Source organism: Oryx dammah, unplaced genomic scaffold (genome assembly GCF_014754425.2).
Source record: "Oryx dammah isolate SB20612 unplaced genomic scaffold, SCBI_Odam_1.1 HiC_scaffold_16, whole genome shotgun sequence".
Lineage (NCBI taxonomy): Eukaryota > Metazoa > Chordata > Mammalia > Artiodactyla > Bovidae > Oryx > Oryx dammah.
In genome coordinates this window covers 14,068,443-14,081,846 of record NW_024070200.1, presented here as the reverse complement: position 1 = coordinate 14,081,846, position 13,404 = coordinate 14,068,443, and the positions used below count along the sequence as shown (strand labels likewise).

The following is a 13,404-nucleotide window of genomic DNA, read 5'->3' as shown; positions in this document are numbered from 1 at the left end:
TCGCGAGCACTCTCATGATGACTGTGTCTCCAAGCTTCACAAAAGTCATGAGGGTTGGAAAGGGGGTATCTGGCCTGCAGCACCCCCAGCAGAAAGCTCGCCAGGGAGAGCTCTGCCCTTGGGTTTCCCACCAGCTTTTCTGGAGAAGGCCACGGGGATGAGCCAGGAGTGGGATTCCGTGGCCAGCCCTGCTGGGCCAAGGAAAGCTGCTTGTCCAAGCCCCTGAGAAGCAGACCAGCTTAGATCTCTCAGCCTAAAGGGAGGGTCAGGGGTCGCAGGGGCCAAGGAGATTGTGCAGCATGGTCTGATGAGGCTGCACGATGTCTGCGTGCGCCTGAAAAAGAGTCTCAGAGAGCCATGTGTCCATCCACCAACCAGTCTGTGGCTTCAGCTCACAGAGCCCTGCCGCAGAACAGACCCCGGCAGATGGGCAGGGAGGAAGCGGTCAGTGCAGCTGCAGCGGGGGCTCCTGCCCGCTGGAGACAGGAGTGGGAGGGGACAGAGGGTAGGTATGTGACCTCCGGAGGCCGAGGACCCCGAAGCCCTGAAAGGGGATGGGATACAGCGGCATCTGGTCCCACAGGCAGTGCCCACTGAGGGGTTCAGTCTGAGGAGGGTGTTTTGCAGAGCACCAGGGTAACTTCTGTCTGCCCCAGGGGTCACTGCAAGCCCTCCTTTGTTAGGAGAGTGGGTAAGAAGTGAGCCTCCCTGAGATGCTATGGCGCCCAGTGGAGGTCAGTCCCAAGGACTCGGTTCGCACGGAAACTTTGCTTCCCTGACACTGGGTCCAGCTCTAGACCTCTCATCCGACACGAGAACCAGGTATCCGCACCTTTTCTCTCTCTGGAGAGGCTGACGGCTCTCAGGAACACCCCTTTGGAAGAACAGGATCCCTAGAAGAGACCACTACCTTCACCAGTTACCATTATGGACGCAAGGCTTAGCAGAGGGTTCAGAACCAGAACTCGCCCACTCACAGACAAAGGACATGGGAACCACAGCCCTCCCCAGCTGGTGAGGGGTAAAAAGCCTGTTTTGGAAATGAAGATACTCACCATTTAATGAAGTGGACCCTCTTGTTTCCTTGCAGAACAACAAACCCAAAAGGAGTGAAGGCCAGAAATGCAGCATTTCCTGATACGTCCTGTAACATAAAGATTTCTCATCAGGGTGGTGCAGGCATAGAGGTAAAAGAGCACAGCTGTCCTCTGAGGATATAGGGTTAATAGCTGGCAACTGGTCACAGAGGGAAGAGCTTGGCATTTGAAAGTAACAGGCAAGTTTCTTACCTTTCCTGAGCCTCAGTGGCCTTAATTTAAGTTGTAGATTATAATACCAGTCTTAGAAAGCTGTTGCGAATATCCAGAGAACACATTGCTGGGGGGGATTGTAAAATGGTCCAGTCACTTTGGAAAGCAGTTTGGGCGTTCTTCAGATTGTTAAATGTGGAGTTCCCGTGTGACCGAGCAATTCCACTCCTAGGTTATGTACCCAAGAGAACCGAAAACATACGTTCACACAGAAACTCGTGCGTGAACATTCAGAGCAGGATTATTCATAGCAGCTGCAAAGTGGAAATAACCTCAGTGTCCATCAGCTGACAGATGAATAAACAAAATGTGGCACATCCGTACAATGGAATATTACTTGGCAGCAAAAAGGAATGAACAACAGATGAACCTTGGAAACGCTGTGCTAAGTGAAAGAAGCCAGTAATCACAGAGCACACGGCATACGCTGGCATTTATGTGACACGTCCAGGCAAATCCACGGACAGAAAGTGTGTTTCCGGTTGCCAGAGGCTGCAGGGAAATGGGGATGGGGAGTGACAGCTAAGAGGCACAGGGTTTCTTTGGATGACGGAAATGCCCTAAAATTCAATCGTTGTGACGGTTTCACAACTGTTAACGGGCTAAAAACCATCGAACTGCACGCTTTGAAAGAGATGGGTTGTTTTGATATGTGAATTGTATTTCGAGAAAGCAGCTCTGAGTGAGTGAGAATAGCAGTAATCAGTATCATGACGGCCTAACACACTGGACTCCCTCAGGAAAGTTTAGCTGAAGAAAATATAAGAAGCAACCAGCCAAGTGGAACAGTTACTGCCAGCCCTGTGTTGCCTGAACCAACCAAGAGATCACCTGTCACTTTTAGCTGGTAAACACGAGGCTTGAGGCTCTGCTGGGCAGAAAGGGGAGAAGGTGCAGCAGAAGCTGTAGGTCCTGGTTCCCTCCCTTGGGAAACGGGCTCCAGAAGGCCCAGGGCTTTTTGAGGTTGGGACAGGGCCCAGAATGCTGGATGCTGGAGTACATTCTCTCAGAGGCGCTTCCTTCCTAATAATGGCCACAGGTGAGCATCTGTCCTGCTGGGGGGTGAGGGTGTGCAGGGGGCCAGAAATCATGCCTGGATGCTGACTGAATGGGACTGCAGGACACTCACCTGAGACGCAACTCAGATGGTGCCACAGGGTCGGAGTCGGGCCCCTGGTATGATGCGTGCAAATGGGGGCTGTGGCTGCGGGGCTCTCCTAGCCTCTCCCACCTTCCGGCTTTGCCTCACTGGTGCAGACCTTCAGCCTGATCAGTCCTGAGAACAGTGGGGCCTCTGCAGGGCCTCATGGGCCTTGCCTCAAGAAAAAAGTACAGTTTTGCCTTAATACTGTCTTTTCGAGCCAGGGTTACAGGCGTGAACACTGGACCCAGGGAATAAACCAAATGTACATTTTGCACACATTTGAATGAATGTACATCTGTTACTGTCCTTTCCTCTCGGTCTGTTGTGACCCCAACACTTGGCTGCAAACACAGCATCATTCAACCCATGGGCACAGCAAAAAGCTGTTTAAAAATAACCTGAATGGAGATACTGGGAGGCCATGGGGCTGGGCCTCCCCCTGCCTGTCACCAGGGCTTGGTGGTGGGAGCTAACGGCTGAACGTCAGCACCGCACACAATGCAGAGTGTGCTGGGGGCCCGGCACTAACTGGGCGGGCTGGAGGAGTCAGACCTCTGTGCGGGTGACTGTGGTGGCAGTGAAGGGAAGGGCAGGTCCTCCCATGAGCTGGGTTCCTTGGTTGGCACTGGTCACTGCACCATCCAGATACCCCAGGGCTGGCCTCCGAGTGAAGGATGTGTTGGACTTAGAAACAGTCTCTCCTGACCAGACTGGCTGACTAGGAACAGGGAGCAAACATGCTAAGAAACCCCGATTAAATGCCGGTAAATATTACTTATTCCAATAAATAATAATAGCACCTGTGCTATATCCCCATTCATCCTCTCATTTGAAGAGAGCAATTATCCAGACTGCTTCTGATGCAACAGCTGCAGACAAAGCTGCTGCAAGGCCCTGGCACCTGGTATCCACTGGGCGGGGGCCAGGCAGCTGGGAGGTTTGCTGCTTGTCTCTGCACGTGAGGAGTGGGACTGGATTACAGCATGAAACCTCACACCTGGACCAGCGTGAAAACACACAGGCGGCCACACCGACACCGTCTCTGGAAGCTTCCCGGTTTCCTTCCTCTAACGAGCCGTTCTCCTTGTGAGCCCGCCCCTGGGGTCTGTATGTGAAAGGACGAGTTACGGACAAGAGGAGGTGACGAGGACAGGCAGAGAAGTGACCGGCGGCCGCACCCTGGTGCTCAGGCTCCCGTCTCAGCCACCTTTCCTGCCTGCCCCCTCCATGCTGACGGATCAGCACCCCCGGGACTGTGCCATTAGTGACCTGGGAAGTGGAGTAAACACCCAGGTCTTGCCAGCCACACAGCAGTTACCACCAGCCCTGCTCTACAGCCGGCCTGCTCCTCAGCCCTGTGGAAGGAGCTTCAGTCCTGGTTCAGGACCCCAGAGATGCTTAATTTGCTCCGTAACCTCCTTGCTCCTCTTGGCCTCAGTTTCCTCATCTGTAAGATGAGGACCACCATATATACTTCAAGACATACTACTTTCAGGACTTCCCTGGTGGTCCAGTGCCTAAGACTCCTCGCTCCCAATGCAAAGGCCCAGGTTCCATCCCTGGTCAGGGAACTAGAGCCCACAGGCTGTAACTGAGAATTCACACATTGTAACTGAGAGTTCACACGCCGTAACTAAACCGCAACTAAAGATCTTGCACACTGCAGCAAAGATTAAAGATCCCATGTGCCGCAACTAAGACCCAGCACAGCCAAATAATTTTTTAAAAAATCATTAAAAAAAGGAAAAAAGAAATATTATTTCTGTCTGATTTTAGGAAGATGGCCTAAATGACGTACTGCCAGGACAAGGCCAGCAGTGTTTTGGGGAAGGGATGGATTTGCAGAGTCATTCACGTGTTCATATGGAACCCACCATGAGACCTAACCTGCATCCATCAGTCATCAACTGTTCATCCTGAGATGATCACTCTGCCCAGAAAAGGATTTTTGGAAATCAGTCCTGACAGGTTCTTGGAAATGGGGACACCGGGCCACCTTTGCTCAGACCCACCTCTGAATACAGTGAATTAGGCTGTCTGCCACCCCCCAGAGGACATCCTGGGGGTGACTGGGTCAGGACCACAGCATTCTCAGTTGTTAATGCCGCTCAAGGTCACACAGTTCTTCCTCTGGACCTGACCGAAACTAATTCAGTCTGGGTGGATGAAGCCTCTATTATTCTTAAAAAAACAAAGAAACAGAAAAAACCTTAGGAAAGAAGACTGCATATGCTCTTCCAGACAGTGATGCCCATTCCTGAAAGAACTTGGAGCTGGGGGACCTTTACACTAAGCCAGTCATGAGTCACCCAGTTTCAACATACTTAAACATAGTCATGGTACCTTCCTGCTGGTTCAGTGGTTAAGACTGCACTCCACTGCAGGAGGTATGGGTTTGATTCCCGGTTGGGGGACTAAGGTCCTCCAAGTCATGAGGCATGTCCCCCCTAAAAAAGGAGTCTAAACAAACAAACAAAAAACACGGCCACAAGAATGTACAGTGGTGATAAGGAGAGCAGGCAGCCCCTTCCAAGAGGCTTGGCATCCAGCCATGAGAGCTCAGAAATGCACACCTTGGCAGGAACTTGCCACTGAAGTGACTTCGGTCAAGCCTTCCATTTGGGCAGTAAACCTAACATTCCCTGCATGGTAGCCAAGAGGGACCAACCTGAGGGTGAGACAAGTCAACACCGAATCCCTCTTGTTCTGCTTCTCTGAGGTCGGGGGGCGATGTGTCAAGATGGGGGGTGGCTTTACTTAGAGAGGAGCCTACGCAGCTGGATTATGAAAGTAAAAGATCCCACTTTAAGAGCAAGGAAACGGCACTACCTTGCATTTGTGTGGTTGATCTAGATCCTGCTGAAGTCAACTTTTTTCTTGGTCTGTATAGAACAGGCATAAATCCACCTCGTCAATTTCTGTTACGTTTTTCTATGATGATTTCAAAAGTCTCATAGGCCTTTTTGTCCTCTTGATCAGAGGTGGCTGTGAGTCCCGCTCTGTTCCTAAATAAATGCCATCTCACCAAGGTGGAAGACCACGAATGACAACTGGAAGAGGACAACACAGAGACGTCGAAGCTTCGAGTCCCAGTACCGTCCTTGCCAGTAACCCTGGACATGTTAGTCCCTCAAAGCTCAGTGTTCTTATCTTAAAGAGAAGACAAGAACGTCTTCTTAGCAGAGTTGTAAAGATGAAATGAGATACTGTGTGTAAGTGCCTGTAATGTGCCTGCTCTCAATAAATGGCACCTTCAAGACTCATGATAAGGAGGTTTGGAGAAGGCAATGGCAACCCACTCCAGTACTCTTGCCTGGAAAGTCCCGTGGACGGAGGAGCCTAGTAGGCTGCAGTCCATGGGGTCGCAAAGAGTCGGACACAACTGAGCGACTTCCCTTTCACTTTCCACTTTCATGCATTGGAGAAGGAAATGGCAACCCACTCCAGTGTTCTTGCCTGGAGAATCCCAGGGACGGGGGAGCCTGGTGGGCTGCCATCTATGGGGTCACACAGAGTCGGACACGACTGAAGTGACTTAGCAGTAGCAGCATGTGATGGGTTCGACCAGCCCATGAACCTCAGCAGGGCAGGGGGCCACAGTCTGGAGACCAGGGCAAAGCACCAGGCTCAGGCTCCCTGAAAGGAGCAAGATGGTGTCCCCTGATGTTGGAGAGGTGTCAGGCTGGGGCCAGGTACAAGGCTGGGCCATCAGCGGTTTGCTGCATTTTTCTCTTCCAGCAGCTGTAGGCTTGGTCTGTTGGGGGCTTCTGCCGGGAGCTGGGGGCCAGGGGAAAGGCAGAGAGCTCAGGATAGCTTTTGCGAATTCAGGGTTCATGTATTAGTGTAAGACAGCTAGCTAGAGAGGAGCCCTCTGGCTGTTCCACCCAGAATTGGTAGGATCTCCTCTTCCTAGTCCCAGGGCCAGGCAAGGACATCCTGGGCAGAAAGAAACCATCAGTGTGGACAGGAAGAACAGCAGCTTCTTAATCAGTCCAGGAGAACAGAGCCCAGCCGAAGCCTTGTTCTGCTCTCATTTAATTATCGAAACGATTCTTCTTCTTCTGTCCTCCCTAGGGCTGCATGCCCCAGATTCCCAGGGCCCAGTAATTGCCTCTCTGTTAATAGAAATCATCAGTATTTATTACACTGAGTGCTCCAGCTTCTTTCGGCTCCCCTTGTAGCAACGTCAAGGCAAGTGCTTGGGAGCCTATCACCAAAGTGACTCTACTTAGTGGCAAGAATAAAAGGCTCCCAGACTTCTCCTTGCCCAAGAGGGCTGAGGAGATCCTGAGCTGGAGCCCAAGGAAATGAGCTGTGGGGCCTACAGCAGGGCCCTGCACCAGCGAGAAGTATGGAGCCCAGGAACATGGGAGTGGAAGCCCAGCGAGATGACTGCTCCCACCTCCTTCACGAGGAAGTCTGGGTGCTTCTGCTCCTGAGAGATGCACAACAGGAAGGGACCTTAGTTCATATTCCTGCTCTGCCACTCAGGGCCTTGCTCACTGTGGCCTGCCAGAACCTTCAGCTCTTTGTCTATAAATCAGGAAGGATAATATCCATACCCCAGTGCTGGCATGAGGATTAAATGAGAAAAGAATGTGAAAGGATTGCAGTGGGCCTGCCCGGGAAGGCATGCCATAAGCCTCTCCTCCCTCCCTACTTCTTGGAGTCAACGCCACAGGGGTGAAATGATGTGATACATGGGACTGGGCCTCGTGCAGTGCCTGGTATGAACGCTGGTTCCTTCACCTCTGTCTGATGGTGGACAGGCTCAAAGACAGGGCTGAGCCAGGAGCCCCCCAGTCCCAGGGTGCATGTGGATTTGGGCTGCACACCAAGCAGGCTGCTCTGTGGTTTCCAGATCTCCGGAGACAACAGGAGAGACCTTCACCCATTCCACCCAGTTGTCACGCTCAGGTTACATGCCACCAGGTGACGGCCCTGCCCAGGGACCCTCCTCTCCTCAAAGGGACCGAACAGATGTGCACAAGCAGAGGTGGCCTGGCATCTTCAGTTGACCTTATTCATCTTTAGGCAGCTGTGTCTTTTTTCCCCCAACAAAAGGCCTCACATGTTTATTACGAAGCCAGAAGCACTAGTGCAGAAACACTTGACAGAGAGAAAAATCATTTTGCCAATAAAACATACCCAGCAGGTCAGATAGTACGTGCTCTCAAAGTGATAATGGTAAGATGCAAGTGACCTTGACACAGCCTAATGTGTGCCGCTTCATGTGCGAGACTCCTGAAAGACCCAGCTTGGTGCTTCTCCAGTGTCTTCTCCTGCAGTTGTACCTGATTTTATTACCAGTTTTCATTTGAATCCATTGGAAAACAGGACCATTCCGCTTTTGCTTCTTGGCAAGGAAATCGCTCCATCCTGAAAGTCTTGTGAGAAGACATGGAGCAAATTCAGCCATGCACAGGGTGGCGGAGAAGAAAAGAAGGCAGCGGTGTCTCCTAAGGTCCTGAAGTGACTCAGGGGTATCTGCTGAGGGCTTTCACACCGACAAGGCAAGGGAGGCTCAGAGAAGCCTCTGAAGGGCCCAGTAAGGAGGAGACCAGCACTAAAGCCAAGGCCGGTTGACCCCAAAGCTCTCTTTGGTCCTCTGTAGCCCTCTGCCATTGGTATCCAAGCAATCGACGCCAGTTAAACTACGCTGGTGGTGCAGAAGGCATTATTCAGAAGGCTTTACTAATTCATTTGCACATACCCGTATGTCATTTTTTTTTTTTTGGTATAAACCGTCATGAATGTGTTTTCTGACAATGCTGGCCCTCAAGAACACGGGTTATCTGTCAGTAGGCTCTGCTGGTGGACAGGGAACCGTGGAGCTGGGAGGGTGGCCGGGTTTCTGAGTGCCAGAATGTTCTCAAAGTTAACTGAAGTTTTGGCATTTAATCCTATGCAAGAGCATCTCCTCACCAAGGGGCCACGCGAAAGGTAATTCTGGCTTCTTTGGTTTCTGTTCTGTTCTTTCTTGTTGGAAACCTACACTGCCCCTCACTTTTTAGGAACAAGAGGTCAGTTAAGAGTCAGTTTTACTGAGGTCTCTCCAGTGGTGGAGAGAAAGAGGCACAGATCTGGAGGACTGAGGCAGACCAGAAGCGTCAGAGCTGGAATGAGATGACGTGCGGCGATCCAGCCACAGACAGAGAGGGAGAGAGGGCCACGGTCTCCACCGCTCTCCTGTGTCCGCGGCTGCCCAAGCTCATCTCCCAAGTGCCAGACACATGTGAGTAATTACAGAGGGTTTCTCTGGGCAGAGCCTCGCGGGCTGGTCCCCATCCCGCCCTCACAGGCGCATAATGGAATTAAGTGTGACTCCACTGCTGCTCTACAGTCAATAAAACCCACTCCTGGACAGAAACTAGATTACGGGTCAGGGAAGGGTGGGCCGTGCACTGAGCTGCCTCTGATCATTCCCTGGGAGAGGCGGGGCTCCCACATTCTGCCTCTCCTCAGTTCCACCAAATTACCCACGGCTCCCAAAGTGGGGCCCTGGTTTCAGATTTGTTATTTAGACTGTGCCTGTATGCTTCAGCTCTGACGTGGCACAAGATTCCGCAGCGTGGAATCCAGAGTTTTCACAATGAGACGTTTTCTCTGCCCTCTGTCACTAATGAAGCCAGTCATCCCAATATTGAAGGACAGGGTAGGGGGGTGCAGGCATGAGGTCCCTCCCTGCCTGTCATCCTCTGGTGGGTGGGGGGCAAGATCGCTGCAGTCTCCAGCCACTGGCGTGCCTTACCTTACACGGGTGGGGGTCTACTCCGTACGTCTCCAATGTCTGCGCTTTCCTTAAAAAGTTCAGCTCTGAAGTTGCTGGTGTTTGACCACTGGAATAAAGAAAATGAAGTGATTCAGGATTTCCTGCTCCTATAGGTTCCCCTGAGATGAACTCAATTAAGAAGTGCCCACAGTCTCTCACGCTCCTATTTTTTCATGGGGTGTGCTCCCGGCTCTGTCCTAGGACTGACTTCACAGACCCTTTTCTAGGGTCAAACCCTCAGATGTCTTCAGAGTGAGGCAGGCAGTGTGATGAATGACATGGGCTGAGTGTAACACCATAGGGAGTGGTGGGGACTCTGGCACACTGGGAATGCCGCCCCATCTAAAGAGGGAAGCTGCTCTCCAGCTCCAAGATGGTAGTGTTGGAAAGCAGGGCCCAGCATTGCTAGGTGTGATTTTTAAAGAGAATTCAGATACACTGATTTTTACGTGGCATTTCTCAGTTTTAAATATGATGGGGGCAGGAAAAAGTACATCTATAGGCTGGCTGCAGGCCATCTGATCTGGACTGAGACACTAAGACAGGACCTGTGGATCTTGTTGCCTAACCCTCTTCCTTTACCAGAAGGGCACTTGGGGCTGGGGAAAAGAGATGCAGTGAGAGCCGCTGCTGAGCTCCCCAGACTCCACAATAGCTCTCTCTGCCCACAAGGTGATGACTATGAAGAGGAAACAAACAGAAAAAGAAACCAGTGCTGGCACCAAGCCCTCTGAAGAAGGAGCCTTGAGCATCATCCCCTTCCTGCTGGCTCCTCAGCAGAGGTCTGGACAAGCTCTGAACAGGACCAGGGCAGGCAGGGTCACACGGGGTCTCAGTGTCCAGCACCCCGGCAAGCTGACGTCCTTCCACTGATGTGGGGGAGGGCTTCAGGGTCAGGAGCGGGCGGGCAGTTTGTGCAGTCAACAACTCGGACAGCTGCTGGACAGGACTGCAACTCTCTAAGTTCATCATCTGCCTCAAGTCCTATGGCAGGGCAGGAAGACAAGTCCGCCCAAGGAGGAGCAGCCCCGGACTCCCGCCTGTGTCTGTGGAGAGGCAGCAATCCATCAACACCTCAGCAGCCTTTGGGCGGCCAGGTGTGAAACATACCATAGAATTTAATGCACAGCCGGAGCCCTCAAGGATCTCAGAGCCGGAAAGAGGGAATGCAGGCCAGTTTTACGTGATGAAGATGAGTCCGAGCCTGTGTGAGCAGTGAGGGTTCTGTCCGTGCCTCCACCAGTGCACCGGAGACACGGGGAAGGTGTTGGGAAAACGCTGGCACAGCAGGCAGAAAGCCAGGCCCCAGAGGCCACTGAGCACCGCCGCCCCTTCCAGGGAGGCTCTGTTCCCTGTCTGGAGGCTGCGGTCTCCCTCGGCTCCATTCACCCCTGGAGTCAGCCCAACCCTCTGGGGTCCTCCAAGTGGGCATCGTTTCCTGGGGGATCCCCCTGACTTGTTAGGTTTCTGGAGGACTGTCCCCACTGCTCTGACGTCTCTTAAAACCTTCCTGGCAGCGCCTCCAGGCAGCCCCAGCACACCCCGGGTCTCTCTGAATGAGCCACGCGCCCTCATGATCTGTGTCTATTCTGACTTTTACCACAAGGGGCCGCTATTCGCCAAGAGTGATGGGAGGGGCTGTGGGAGGGGCTGGGGTTCCACCTCTGATGGGGGTCTCCATTCCTCTAGGCGGGGTGGGGTCCAATATGGCCACAAACAGCGGGCAGGAGGTCTGTTTATAAAAGTAAGGAGGCTTTGGGGACATATTTCTTGGTAAAAATTTTGAGTGAAGGTGAAGGATTTTTTTGGTTTTTTGCGGGGGAGGGCATCAGTTAGGAACTAGTTTAAGCTTAATATTATCATTAGGAATATTTTTTCTCCCCCCCTCCCCTTGAGCACTGTCCTACCCCAGAAAAGTAAGTTACAAAAATATGTTAAAAGACTAAAAAAAAATTGTACTGTATTAATATGCTGTAGTTTAGCAGTTGAGCGTCTGCTCCAGCATGCCATACAAAGTAGAGCCTAAATACCCCTTTGTCTTGTTTTTTTTTTTAATAAAAATCAACCTTTGTAGAAAACCCTATTTCATATGGGTGAAAGGATGCATTGATACTATTTTTATGGACTTGGGTATATCTGGGTGAACTAGGACAATCTGAGGAGGACAGTTACCTCCTGCTTCCGGCTGCATCTCCCCTTCTTCCCTGGGTACAGCGGTGTGGGGTCGAGGGAGGCAATGTTAAAGTCACACCCCCCGAACCAGGAATCTCCCGGGGCGCCCAGAGCATCTGGCCCCGCTCAGTCCTATCTGCTGACCTAGAAATCACAGACCAGGGGTGGAGGTGTGCCCTTTTCTTACCCCCTCCTCTCTGTTCTCTTTTGCTATTTCTTTTATGTTTTCCTTTTCCCCAGTTCATGCTTCTGCTCCACATCCCCTTCCTGCCCTCCCCCGACCTCCCCCACAACCCGCCCCTATCCGGTCTCTGTTTATCTTAGTGAAGCAAATACCTTTCAGAGGCAAATTCTTCTCTGTTTTCCTTACAATATAGCATCTCTCTTGCCTTTAAGCCTCAGCCTACACCACTGTTCTTGAAGAGGGAGCCTTAGGGTTGTACCGGCAGTGGATCACAGAGATTGAAACATTGTTACATCCTGGAGTGAGGAGGGCTGGGTCTACAGGAGCAGAGTGGGGGAGACAGTGGCCTGGCCTGAACCGCGGGACACGCACCTGAGCTCTGTCTTGTGAATCTCAGCAATCTTCCTTTCCAGCTTCTCTGAATGTTTAGGGAAAAACTGGAACTTGGAGCTGTAGCCTTCGGGGTGTTTTCCTGGGTCATAATCCCCAATCTCCGCTTGCAAAAGGAAAGCAGAGGAAAACAATTGTGGAGACAGGTAAATCGTCACTGGCAACACAACAGGAGACTAACACTCAGAGCAAGTCTGCATCAGATTTGCCAAGAACAGTGGATCCTGAGCACGACTGTGGGTGGGGCAGAGGGCAGGTCCTCGGGAGCAGGCCCGGCTTTGTTTTCCCTCCTGTGTCCATTGGCTGTGTTGGTTTCAAGGCCACGTGGAGAGAGTGGAGCTGAGCCTGTGTCCTGAGGCCACCACAGGTAAACCTGCTGTGAAAGCGCAGCCCCTGCACCACGCCCACATCCATTCAGCCACAAGGAGAGAGCCTGGGAGCAAAGCTCTTTGCGGCAGCAAAGGAAACTGTGAGCTGGATCAGGAGATCAGAGCCTTCTGGGCCTCGGCCACATCCGAAATCTAAGTCTCGTTCTGAGGATTTTAGCAGGGACCCAGCCAAATGATGACTGAGTCACGACCCACACTCAGAACTCAGCTCTGGGTCCAAATCAGATCAAGTGAACATATTTGAGTAACTATTCACTGAGGGCTGACCAGGTGCCAGGCCCCTTGGAGAAGCCTGCAGAGCGGGCAGACTAGCTGTAACCAGAGAGTGCCTCGGAGTTCGGGAGCATCGGGTCCCAAGGCTGACTCCTCCGTTCCCTGTGGGGGTGGGGCTGGGCTTTCTCCCCCTGAAACTTTAGAGCCCATCCCCTAACTGCTGAGACCTCAGATCAGTGAGCTTCAGGGGCCACTGGGCCCACACTACTTCTCAGTGTGTCTCCAGGTCAGAACCCAGCCTTCTCCGCACGGAGCATTCCACAGGGAACGCTGTGTGTGCGTTAGGAGGGAGGGTGTTGAGCAGTTCAGCCGCTGTGTGCTTGTCTCTTCTTCCCTAGTGAGAACCACAGCCAGTGCAGGTGAGAAGTCTTGAGTGAGGAGTAAATATTAAGGAAAAAAATGTGCCCTTTTTTCACAACTGAGTATTGTTCTGTGGCACTAGTGTCCTGATAGTATCTTCCAAATTACTTGGGAATTTCTATCATTTAGAAAGAGACTATGGCACCCCACTCCAGCCCTCTTGCCTGGAGAATCCCATGGACGGAGGAGCCTGGTAGGCTGCAGTCCATGGGGTCACTAAGAGTTGGACACAACTGAGCGACTTCACTTTCACGTTTCACTTTCATGCACTGGAGAAGGAAATGGCAACCCACTCCAGTGTTCTTGCCTGGAGAATCCTAGGGACAGGGGAGCCTCATGGGCTGCCGTCTATGGGGTCGCACAGAGTCCGACACGACTGAAGCGACTTAGCAGCAGCAGCAGCAGCAGCA

The 13,404-nt window shown here is 52.1% G+C and overlaps 1 protein-coding gene across 2 annotated transcripts in view; it reads right to left on the bottom strand.

Annotated features, from left to right (window-relative positions):
* FRMD5 (FERM domain containing 5) overlaps positions 1-13,404 on the bottom strand; it is a 45,931-nt gene that overhangs the window by 16,696 nt on the left and 15,831 nt on the right. For both annotated transcript variants that reach the window (XM_040256643.1, XM_040256644.1), the window contains exons 5-7: positions 11,955-12,078; positions 9,206-9,293; positions 1,056-1,144 (exon numbers count right to left, since the gene is read on the bottom strand). In XM_040256643.1, the coding sequence (XP_040112577.1) occupies positions 1,056-1,144; positions 9,206-9,293; positions 11,955-12,078 (301 nt within the window). The remainder of the gene's footprint in view (positions 1-1,055; positions 1,145-9,205; positions 9,294-11,954; positions 12,079-13,404) is intronic.